The sequence below is a fragment of the Charadrius vociferus genome, unplaced genomic scaffold, assembly GCF_000708025.1.
Source record: "Charadrius vociferus isolate BGI_N301 unplaced genomic scaffold, ASM70802v2 scaffold75, whole genome shotgun sequence".
Classification (NCBI taxonomy): Eukaryota; Metazoa; Chordata; class Aves; order Charadriiformes; family Charadriidae; genus Charadrius; species Charadrius vociferus.
This window is the reverse complement of record NW_009648545.1, coordinates 535,538-547,758: the sequence shown is the minus strand read 5'-3', so window position 1 is coordinate 547,758 and position 12,221 is coordinate 535,538. Positions and strand designations below refer to the sequence as shown.

The 12,221-nt window shown below is 40.8% G+C and overlaps 1 protein-coding gene across 1 annotated transcript in view; it reads right to left on the bottom strand.

Moving 5' to 3' along the window:
• Positions 1-6,171, bottom strand: part of GAREM (GRB2 associated, regulator of MAPK1) — a 79,494-nt gene extending 73,323 nt beyond the window's left edge. The window contains exons 1-2 of the mRNA XM_009885977.1: positions 6,123-6,171; positions 2,642-2,782 (exon numbers count right to left, since the gene is read on the bottom strand). Of these exons, the coding sequence (XP_009884279.1) occupies positions 2,642-2,782; positions 6,123-6,171 (190 nt within the window). The remainder of the gene's footprint in view (positions 1-2,641; positions 2,783-6,122) is intronic.
• Between the last annotated feature and the right edge of the window lie 6,050 nt (positions 6,172-12,221).

The following is a 12,221-nucleotide window of genomic DNA, read 5'->3' as shown; positions in this document are numbered from 1 at the left end:
CCAGCCTGGGGACTGCAGAACTCAGGTTCTATTAATGAGATTTCACTTAAATGTAAAATACAGCATTTTCCTTCTTTAATAACACTTTAAGTGTATCAAAACCTGATTTAGCAAGTAGTAAAATAAGATTTACTTCATACTCATATTTATATATGTGAGTGATGACTTTGTGGTACTTAAGCCCATAATCTTAGGAGAATAACATCAATTTCAACTTCCCTTCCTGCTCAACTGTCACAACCAAAATAATGCTGCAATTTGCTAGATTAGAATTCTGCTAGGGAAAAAAAAAAAAAAAAGAATTTATACCATTAAAGCACAAACAAACCTGGAAAGTCATTAAAGTCATTGTAATGAATTCTTCAATGTCTAAGGGTCATTCTAGCAGGCAGTATAAGCAGTAATGTCAGCTATGTGTTCATAATACACGTCTTGACAGAAGTTTAAAGCAGCCCTATAATCCAAAATTTATACAGCAACACAGTTCACAAACATTCGCCTAGGAGGACATAAAATCCCTCCTCTAAAAACAAAACCTAATGGCTGAGCCCCATATAAACATTCTGCCAACTGTTCTAGTTGTGTTTTCTGCAAAGATGTAAAGTTCTGACAGGCAGATGCCCCAGCCAGCTCCAGAGCTAGCAGCATCCCTGTATCAGGCCAGTACCCAGCCCAGCAAGTCATCTTAGCCAGCTGCATTAAACTGCACCTCTTCAGCTTGGGGTTTGGATCCCAAAAGCAGTGATGCCATGAGGCACTGCACAATGCGATGCTGAAAGCGCACTCAGTGTTAGCTCATAGATTTCTGTATGGTACTCCACAGTAGCATAAATTTATCTTTCGGGTATGGAAGATGTTTCCAAATGCATTTAGATACACCAGATTGCAGCGCTTTGCTAACTAAACCTTCACGTGCTTAGACTCATCTCTCCTTTCTTGTAGGCAAGTCCAGCAGACATGCTCTGGTACCGCAAGTTAGCACTGATCGGTGTTGAGAAGTTCCTTTGGCAGCATCGGAGCCCATCACATATTCAGTAAGCGCTCTCACTACATGTCAGTTTCTGAACTTTCCTGTATTTTCATCTCATTAATGAGGGGTTTATGGCAGGGAACTTTCTGGAGACTGTTTGACAGCAAAACATGTTCTGCCAGCTAAAGATACACTCTTTTCCTGCATTAACACAAGCCAGGAAGAAAAACACATTGATACTTTTGCAATATCTTAGGGGACAGATTTTGATTTTTGCTGGTATCTGTGTAAATTTAAGCTATGAATGAATGGAAGTATGAAGAGTCAAGAAATCCTGCTTAGCAGATCTTCGTTAATTTCTTTAAAAATTAAGAACCAAGCTTTAGTAAACCCCTTACAATCCAATCTTCTTTCATGCCAATAACGAGTTTATTTTCTGTTCTCCTTCTTCCAGGAATCACAGTGAGGATTTTAAAATGCACCATTCAGTCTGAAGGAAGTGAAGTGTTTATCTGCCCACATCACTGAAGCTTAAGCAGCCAGAAGGTGTAATAAATAAATAAATAAATCAATGTTACTAAGCACAGGCACTAGAAATTGTTTATAATAAGAAAGTTTCAATTAGAGAGTTTTAAAGCCATGTATATTATGACACTATATGCCACCACACCAAAGCTTTTAAACAAGTCTTCAAAAAATTAACCTTCCAGAAGTGAGCTCCAAGGAGAAACAGTATATAAGAAGATAAGTGGTGTAAGCTCATCACTGAAATAGGGTGCATCACTGCAGTTGCAGCACTGGTGTGATTGAAACAAAACACTTCAGTCAGCTCCTGAACTCAGCACACCCTCTTTGCACCAACATTTTAAAGGAGACTGTAAGAGAGTGGAGTAGATTACTCAATTGACAATTGGCTGTGCAGAAGACCACGTAAATCACTCAGCCCACATCTTTGCTTTGTAGCCATGGCTCTTTCAGTTCACACTGTCCAGCTTTTTAAATTCTTGTATCTACTGAAGTAAGATAAGCACTTCCTACTAGTACAGTATTGTTCTATTCAGCTTATGAAGAAGGACATTAAGCAATGGGAAACAGTATTAAAAATAATTTCCTAGAAAATTAAAAATAATTTGAAATCATAAAATAAATATGATATGGTTCCATCATATCTACTTGGAACCACAGTATTACTGCATCATCCAAAAAGGCAGACAGTGACAAGGAACTACCAGGGAGCACTGGTGTAAAACTGCAGTATTAGTATGAAGGATCCCTGGCTTTTAACATGGAAATAATAAAAAAAAATCCCCTCCAACTTGAATATGCAATGAAGTGTAAAACCCATTCCGTCTTCGACACAACATTTCAAGGTGTTTTCCAACTTTCACACTTTTGTCACCAAGTTCACAGATGAGAAGCAGTTTGTTACACTCAAATGGAAACCAATTCTTCTACATAGCTACATGTTCTGTCAACCTGTTGCCCAGTGAAATACATCTATTTAGTAGCCCTGAGGGTAAGTTAGTATCTCTTGCGCTCTGTAACATTATTAAAAAGTTAAGTCACAGACATGGCATCAGACGCTTAGCTTCCCTCTGTCAAAGTGATCAGTGTAAGTGGTAAGCAATTAATTTTCTTTGAATTTGTATTTCAGGTCCACAATAGCTTTACCTGCATAATGTACAGGGATTTCTATCTTTGGCCCTATGACGTAGTGACCCTCCTCCAGACTGTGAGCTGTAATTGTTGTCCACTGCCGACATGAATGAATCAGAAGATAATCGCTCTCTCGAAGGCCTTCTACAGTTTCTCCTGCAAAACAGATGTAAATATTTTTTTTTAAAAAAATCACACTTAATTGCATGAAGAATTAGCTAAACTTTACAACTAGCATTGTATTCTTATTGCTGTTTATTTTTTCAGACCTTTTGATATCGGTAAATATCCAAATAAGTAAATTTCAATTCTACACAGCAGACATTTTTGCAACATAAGTACTTTACCTTACAGAAAACCAATATAAAGCAAAGCAACTCAGTGCACGAATACAATACCACAGAGACATAATCCAGGTTACTCAGCAGTGGCTCTGAGGCTCCTTTTTCAGCTTTCTGCGTAAACAGACTTTTCATATCTCTATTTATGTCTGCCTATCTCACTTAATATGAATACTTGAGAGCTCTTTTAATATTTAAATGAAGGTAAAAAGGTACCTTTTCATATGTTGGAAGATCAGCATCACACTAACTCTACAGCCACCTGAAGCCAAATCTTGTTCATCACTATGAAGTAATCAGGTATCACACTTGCAGATACAGAGATTTCAGCTTTGTCATTCTATGCCTTTGCAAGTAACTGCTTAAATAGCCATTCCTATATCTGTAAACTTAATCCTGCCACTTGAGGGGAAAAACAAACAAACAAACAAAAAAACCCCAAACAAAACCCCAAAACTTGTTAACACAAAGATAAATTAAACCAGAAGCCTCCCTAGATAATGTCCAGCTCATCTTTGCAGTGCCCTCTGTTACATTGTGGTGTCTGCCAAACCCATCCCAAACCCAGCCAGAGATCCAGCTCTGCGTTTCCACTAAGTACCCTCCCCTCCTCCGCCAGTTGCAGTGCCTGATCAGGACTAGAGTGCTTTGCTTGGCTTTCCAGCAGTTGCAAGAGCCACATTAGATAGACTACTCAAAGTACCAGCTGTACATCTCAAGCATGGCACATGAGCAAAACTTCATATAGCACATCATATCATGACAGACTGCTCTTACACACCTGCAGTCCTACTCAGTAGACTTCTGCATTAAACACAGAGAAAACAGCCTGTCTCAAGGTGTCTTTAAAGCAGCCACATGAACTTTCAGGAACATTTAGTAGACGCTAAACACGGGCCAAGAATAATGAAGCTTTAAATTTCATTTTCCTTCTCTCCCACCAGCCCTCTGCAGTTACAGCCAAAAATAAAGCAAGTAGTTTAGCCCTGGAATCAAGTTTGGACAAAACCCATCCCCTTCAGCTACTATAACAAACTGCACTTTCTCTTCAGTGTCCTCTGATAGTCTTAAAAGTCAGTGGAAGAACGAGACTTTCTTCAGCCTGGGGCAGCAGACATTTCCCCTGTTCAATCTCTGCTGAGGAGAGATACTTCCCATTGAGCTTTTTTTTTTTTTTTTTTTGCCCACACCAGGCAATCTTTTCCACCGTAGGCAATGGCTACTACACACCCCATTCCTGCCTGATTTCATGCTCCCATTCTATCAGAAAGCACCCTCCTACACGATTCAAAACACAGCAACTGGTGTGTGTGAGAACTGTTAGATTTTAAATCAGAAGAGACCATTACGACCACCTGCTCCAACTCTCTCCGGCCACAGGATTCTGCCTGTTTCTTCCAGAAGTCTGTGTTTGGCTAAACAACGGAGAGACCCCTCCCAACCTTCCTGCAGAGCCCAAGAGATGGAGTTCCCTGGGTCTGCTGTCCCACAGCCTGTTAAACCTTAAAAAAAAAAAAGTTCCTGTTTTGCACATTTGGGGCTTTAACTTATAACTCTGGATATACTGCTGTTATGGGGGTGTAGAGGGAGAACAAAAAAAAAAAAAAAAGGGGTGTACATAGCTCCTTAGCACTAGTTATTCTTGCTCCTATGAAGGTGTTATTTCCAAGTTTCCTTCTTTTCCACAGCACAGAAAGTAGCTTCCAGGTAAGCTGGACATTTCAAGAAATGGTTTCTGAGTGGTCCTTGGACCACGGCCCCTGGCTGCCCAGCCAAGCAGACAGGCTGCTTGACACCAGTTCCTGCTCCCTGGGAAGCACCACCTCTCCACCCACAGCGTGCTGGGAGAAGGGACCTCGGAAAGCCTAGAGAAGGATGGCAAAACTGCCATGCAGCACCAGAGAACTCCTTGGTCCCTTCTGTATCTTGAAGGATATTCAGATGTATTTGATAGAGGGGTCATGCACCCACTAAATGTTACCAAGTCATCTGACCTTGAGCATCTCCCGTTTTCTGCTCAGAGGGCAACTCCTAACACATATAAAAGTTATCTTCTGCTTGCTCCAACAGAGGGTTACAATTTGGGGGGAAAACACACTAATAATAATATATGGTGTTATTTGAAATTGCTGTTTCAGTTCAGAGAGTTACAGTCATGCTTTCTATAATCCACAGCAACAAATAATTATTCCATCCCACAACAAAATAAAACCAATGCACCTAAGAGAAGAAATAGCATTCTACTAGTTTCACTGACAGCGGTAAACAAATTTTGACAGTGGTAAACAAATTTTGAAGAAAATACAACGCATGTCTGGTATTCTTTTTCCTCTGCCTTAGTTTGTAGGTATAATTTCAGAACCTAAAGGAAGGATGGATTCTATATCCAGGATTGCAGGGAAATAATTACAGTGTGGGTCATCCTCAAAGAGTCTGACAAAGATATTCTCAGGAAAATAAAGACACCTATGATGAAAAGGTGCTTCTAGTCATGGCTCACATGCCACGATCTGTTTAAGCAGTTACTCCACTAAAACTGGGTGGGACAGGTGAGTGTAAAAAGAGACTACTAAGGCAGGCCCAAGAGTGACTACGTAATTAAGTCAGTAGCTGGAAGTAGCTGTATTTTTTAAACAGAACCTTGGAAACCGCAATTCTTGTTACATCAATTATTTACTCCAATCGATTACATTGGAAACGAATTTCATGCTTTGCCACAGGAGTTGGAGCTGTGGAGAGGAGGTGGAACAACAGGGAGATGACGATCCCTCCAGCTCCCTCACAACAGGCAGGTCTATCCACACCAAACCCCAATCTTTCCTAACCATGGCGAAACAGATTCCTGAGGCTGCTTTATAGGATGTCACCCAAGGGATTAATGGACTTGCAAAAACACCTGGTTAATGATGGCCTCCATGCTCTGAGGGGAAAATACACAGAAGAGTGAAACATGACTGAGGACAACAAAACACGGCCATACGTACTCTCTTCTTTCTTCCATCTTCCTCTAGTCTGTCTCCTCCTGTAAGACTTGCTCACTGTCTCCTGGAGGGGAGGACCTTTCAGGCAGGGGACACCTCTGACCATAGCTACAGGGCTCAACTCATGGCCCACGCACAGCCCAGACTTGGCCCTTTATGCTTTTCTCAGCCAACCGTACCTTGCAAAACAGCCACACATATCCAATCTCATTTCCCCCGCCATCTCGGTAATACAAGTTATGCAAGCCCTTCATTAATCACATTTTAACTATGTGGGAGAGAACTCAGCAGTCCTCACATCCACCAACTATGCAACTCGGTTCTCACCTATTCAACATACTCCCACACTGCTGCTTACACAAAAATCAGACGCCATGAGAAAACAGAGAACACAGGCCACTCATCTTTAGTAACAGTTTTGTCTCTTATGATCAAATATGGATTAGCTCTATCTTCTCGCCCTCTCCTCCCCACCCCACATGCCTGCAATATAATTAAACCACTACAAAGAATCTACAAGCAAATACTTGAGTTGTTTTTTCCCCCAAAACAAAAACCATAGAAGCAGCGAATTATCACATGCAATTCCCCACCCCTCCCCAAGATGCCTACCTCTTTCCAAAATATGAGTCAAGTTTATTCATAATAATGCCCGAGACTAAGAAACCCATGATTCGCTAACAGTGCCTAAACCCTAAATAAAACGTCAATGCCCATCCTTGCCTGGCAATAAAAGCCTCACACCTCCAAACTGAAAAGTTAGCCGGTATGCTCCTACACAAGCTGTCCTCCTATAAGCACTCTGACCACGACCAGTATTTGGGCTATTTCATCATACATCACCGAAGCAGCACTGCAACAGCTATTCCTGTGTTTGCTGCAAATAAGATGCACTACTGTTTTTTAATTACATGATCCATTCCCATACAATTCCTACAAACAGTGCAAAGCCCACCCTTGTTGACAGGCAGTTGCAGAGGGAACACTGACCATGAAAGGAAAATTGTTCACATGTTGATACAGCTAACAAAAAAGGTAATTGCTTAATCAAGATTCCCATGCTTATTAAATACCACCTACATTAAATACCAATACTTCTTTAATAATGCTTTCCAGTTCCAGAACTGGATCATCCGCATTTGGCAAATCTTGGCTCTGTCATTGTAAACACTCCAATCTCCAATTAACAGTTAACAACTGCAGCAAGACTGGGAGCAGGATACCTCGATCTACAAGTTCGGAGATGAATTTCTATTCTCACATGCAGTTTTTCAGAACCAGGTGAGAAAGAGAGGCCGGCTACATGCACGGACCAAGTTTATACATGGCAACAGAAGGCAGCTCATTCCTTTTGAAGCAAGCACTGACCTCCCTGCAGGTTGGTGCCACCACTTACTTTCTAAAGACGCACACTTTTATTTAGTTTCACATTTCACAACTTCCAAATGTCTGGGATAAAGCCTCAGGAGTAGAACTGAAGACCACTCCAGTTTTGAAGGGTCAGACCACTCCCATCTCCTCTTTGCTTTCTTCTGCATCAACAATTAAAGCTTGGCCCATTACAGTCCATAAAAGAAAATTCACACAGGTTCCATGTATTCTGCTTTGCCAAAGACAGCGATGACTTTTCAACACCAACCACTAAAGAAAAATCATGAAACAAATTAAAAAAAAAAAACACACCAAAACAACAACAAAACCCACTAACTTTTAAGGTTCTTCTCCTAGTATTGAGAAACTAACATTCAAGTCACTGCAAAATGTGCAGGCCAATATGACTCATTCACTCACAGAAACTACACTGCTAAAAATAAGCAGCGATCTACAGGAATATAAACACTTTATAATGCCACACACTTTGTCATCTTGGCTACGACTTTGCATCACTGCCTTAAAGCATAAGCTTTGCGTCTGGAGACATTAAAATAGTAGGTAATGAGCAATTCAGAGAAAAAGAAGAAGTCGCATGCAAGGTTCCAGCAACGTAACAGATACCATTTACACGCGCCAGATGAACTAGATACCATCTCCCCCTGCCAGGAAGATGGTTACAGAGACATTCCTCTCATCTCATTCAGCACAGAAGACTGTAAAGTGAGCTTAATGCTGTCCCTTGTACATCAGTTCAAGCATGCAGAATTTGCTCTTCCTGGAACAAAACAGCTTACAGAAAAGAGCTAGGAGCTCACCAGAAACTTAAGACGGCTTTCATGAAATAGCCAGTGAAGATGATGCCTGCGAAACCCCAGGGAAAAGTCATCAAGGCTTTGGGCCGTGTGTTTTCATTAAGCCTGAACACCATCTGCATGCAGGTAACAGATGCTGTACAATCAAGTGCATCACCCAGCCTGCCTTGGTCAGTTAAGTAGGTGGCAAGTTTAATTATTCCATCTAATGTTCCACAATTGCATAACGTAACATTACGTAGGAAAACCTCAGCAACATTAAAAAATTCATTTCAGTGGGCGCTCAGCCAGGTACCTACAAAACACACAAATGAATATCTTCAGGTTTATCCCCACTCGAGCTTGCACTAACATTTGCTCAGAATGAAGGGTTAATTTGTGCCACAGCACAAAGAAGGGGCTGTCTGGTCAGGTGAGCATGTCTGCTGTGAAATAACTACCAAGAACTGTCAGCAGGTGGCTAGTGTTACAAGGGAGGATTAACAATCAAGGTTTATTTTGCAACAACTGGAAGCTAAGAGAAAGCAGAATGATTAGAAGCTGGAAAAAAGAAAGAAGTGAGGTTCTTACTTATTTATCATGCTATCATTGCACTGAGGAGCCTTAACTTACACTGTATCTGCTTCACTGGACGTGCAGCTTCAGTGGACTTTCCCTGGCTGAGAACCAAACAAGCCATGCATTAAGATACACCTTAACATTACCCTACTGCATCATGAAAAACAAAGCGCAGCCCCAGCCAATATGAAATGAAGTTATAATTTATTGTTTAAAAAAAAAAAAAGGACTATTATGGACTTCATGGCTCTGTGCAAAAAGATGTTTCTGGTCAGAGGGAGGTCACACTGCTAGCACAACTATAAATGCCAGCGCTGCTTTTCCACTCCAAAAGGACTCTACAACACCGTACACCAGTCAACTAATAAAAGCTGTCTTGTTTTTGAAAAGGCCAACTTGTGTTTCTTCAGACTTGCTAGTCACATAGCTCCCACACAGGTAACACCTTAAGATGAATTCTATTTCTTTTCACCTTACTGGAAGATTCACAGCAGTTAAAAGCTGAAGCCAAGGCTGCCTCCTAGCACAAAAAGCTGAGGGGTTCCCCCATGTAAAAGTGGGGAGCCCAGGGCCTGGCACTGAGGAGACAGCCCACCCGAAGAGATGGCGCAGAGGTCAGAAACAGCTGGCTGTGCTCAGCCAGCGCCTACAAACTGCGGGCACTGCCCACGCTAACTTCAGCCTCCTTGGCAAGGAGGGTCTCCTGCAGCCTTTCCAAGGAAGGCTTTGGGGTATCACCAGGCGTTAATACCAGACTGGGTACCACAGCATCCTTCTGCCTTTAAGAAAAAAAAAATAAAAAATATCAAAATCAATCATAACTCGGGGCCATTCTCATCTGTGAATCTGTGTTCCTTTCACTGGTAGACTCATCCTTTACACAGTCTTCAAACAGCTCCCAAAACTTTGGTGCTTGTTCAGCCAGTTGGTTGTTTGGGATTCTGATCTCTTGAAATACAGGACAACAAAAAAACAAGGCGTGACCGTCCACAAAAACCTGCAGACAGCAACTCCTTGTTCCATACAAAACAAGTAAGCCAAAAAAGATCAAGGTGTACATCAGATTTTTCACTGTTAACTTCAATTTGGTCTCACTTGACGCAGAGACATGCGAAAGCACCACCAGGGCTCAAGAAGCACTGCACTGAGTACGTTGCTCTTATGTTAGTAAAAGTACAAGTACTTTGAAAAACATACACAAACACCCCCAAACTGTTAACATCGGCAATAGGCTACTGGAAGAGAACTCCAAGTAGTCATTTTTCCAGCAGCTTTGAGGCTTAGCATCTATTTTTATTGGAGTTCAAATTCAAAGAGCAGTGTGAATTCCTTCACTTCGGGGACAAGACTGCACTCCTAAACAACCCTCTCTGGTCTTAATACATGCAACAGAGGAGAAACAAAAGAAACGAGTATATGACAACTCAGTAGAAGGCAAACCTACTATATTCTATGTTAATCAAATACCTGCAGTGCTGTCGTACATAACCATCTGACCGCAGTTGTCATAAGGGCGACAAAAGAACAGAGTGAGCAAATGCCCTTTTTCCCTTAGAAGCATGGACTTCACCAAATGGTTCTGCTGTTTCAGGCAGACTGAAATTGCCACAGTGCCCAGGACAGCTTCCATCCCACTGCTCATCTACCACAACGCTGTCAACACGCGATCCTTCACCTCCATCATTCAGCCATATTACCGCAACAACATCTCGCTGGCAGAACAGGCGCCTCTTCTCCTACAGATCATTTCACTAATACTTAAAGCTTTCTTCTTTTATAATGCTGTGTTTGGAATTTACATTTTGGGGGAAGAAACGCAAAGTTCTTGTTAAGTCTGAATATTCAAATTAGGACAACCAATTTTATTTTATTATTATTACATAGCAGATCATGCAACCTCTCCTCATGACAAATAACTTCTGTCTGAACTCTGAGGGCGGGTGGAGGGAGGAAGTCAAACCTTTTGTTTTCTGCATGCTGCATCACACTCCAGAGTATCTGTTGGGTATTTATCTATGGAGACATACCTCAATGAATGTCAAAGACTAATAAATATTAAATTAGGGTGGTTTGCTTGCTTAAGCTTTGGCACTGTACTTGGTTACTGAGTCAAATCTCAATGAGCTGTTCAGCCTGTCAATGCTATTTCTTCCGCAAAAATAAAGTTTGCACTGGTCCATGACGTAGGTCAGAGGAAAAAGTTCATTAGGAGGAGAACAACATCCGAATTTTCCAGTTTGAAGCATCATCAGGAATTTGTACGGAAAAAATCCACATCCTTGTAAAGTTCCTTAAAAAAGGAAGGAAAGAAAACCCCAGAAATATTTTGTTACATGAAGAACCCCACTTGTAGCAACATTAATGAACATTGGATCTACAAGGATTGACAATTTTATGGGATTTTTTTGTCACTATGACCAAACAGATGCTTGGAAGAGTTACTCTTGCATAAAATGCCTAATGGGAGAGAAGTAAAAAGAGCAGGTAAATTGTAGAAAACACTACTACTACCAAAGAAAAAAACTGCTTTTAAAGTCTCTCCATGTTATCAGTCTCACTTAGTCATTCCATACAGACACAGAAAAAAGGTTGATAAAAAAAAATAATTATCTAGCTGATCACGCAAACTTCTTTGTTTAAAGAAGAGCAAAACAACTTGCACGGGGTTGTATCATGCAAAGTCTAAATACAGATTGCCAGTGAGTTAAAAGGGTAAATATTGTAATTTCTAGGAGCAAATATTGTAGTTTCTATGAGTGAGATGGAAAAAAAAACACCAACACAACCAAAACAAACCCAACCCATGTTAAAATTTAAACATCTCAGGGCTATAAAATGTAGTGTACTAAATTTTTAATTTAAAGTGGGCAGATTCATTAGGAAAGCCTGACAGTGGTCTCATCTGACTGTCTGTGTCTAAACATAGTGGAAAAGATGAAAGCAGAGGGCTCTGTCCCCAGCTGCACAACCTTTTGAGCTTGCAACACAAAGATCTGGAATAAAAATTACAGTTATATCTAGGACTGTTGATAATCACCCTCACTTTTCAGTTTCCCTTCTTTCTTCTCAAACAATTTCCCACGTAGTTTTAAAGTATGTGCTTCCATTTAATTGTTCCATTCCTGCAGCACATTTGTTTCTGCTGGTTCCTATTATCTGGATCAACCAGTACTTCTGTCATGATTCAAACTGCAATGAAACACCCCTCTCTCCAAAGAAATCCAAAGTAATATTGACTTGACCTTCCATCAACTGCATAGTCTCCACATCTTTCAGTGGATGAAAGGCTTCCCCTGACAGCATAAGGATTCATTCTCATTTTGATTTTAGGACGACTTATATTCTTCCTTCCTTTGCCAAAAGCAAGAAAAAGGAAAAAAATCACAACTAAAGTAGGGAAGACCAGGCAAAATTAGTTTAAAATCTTGTGCGCTGCCTCTCAAATTAAGATTCAATCAGTTGGTCTTCAGAGTTGCTTTTTACATTACAAATGGCCTCTTTGGTACTTTGCTGCAGAGACCATGTAGGT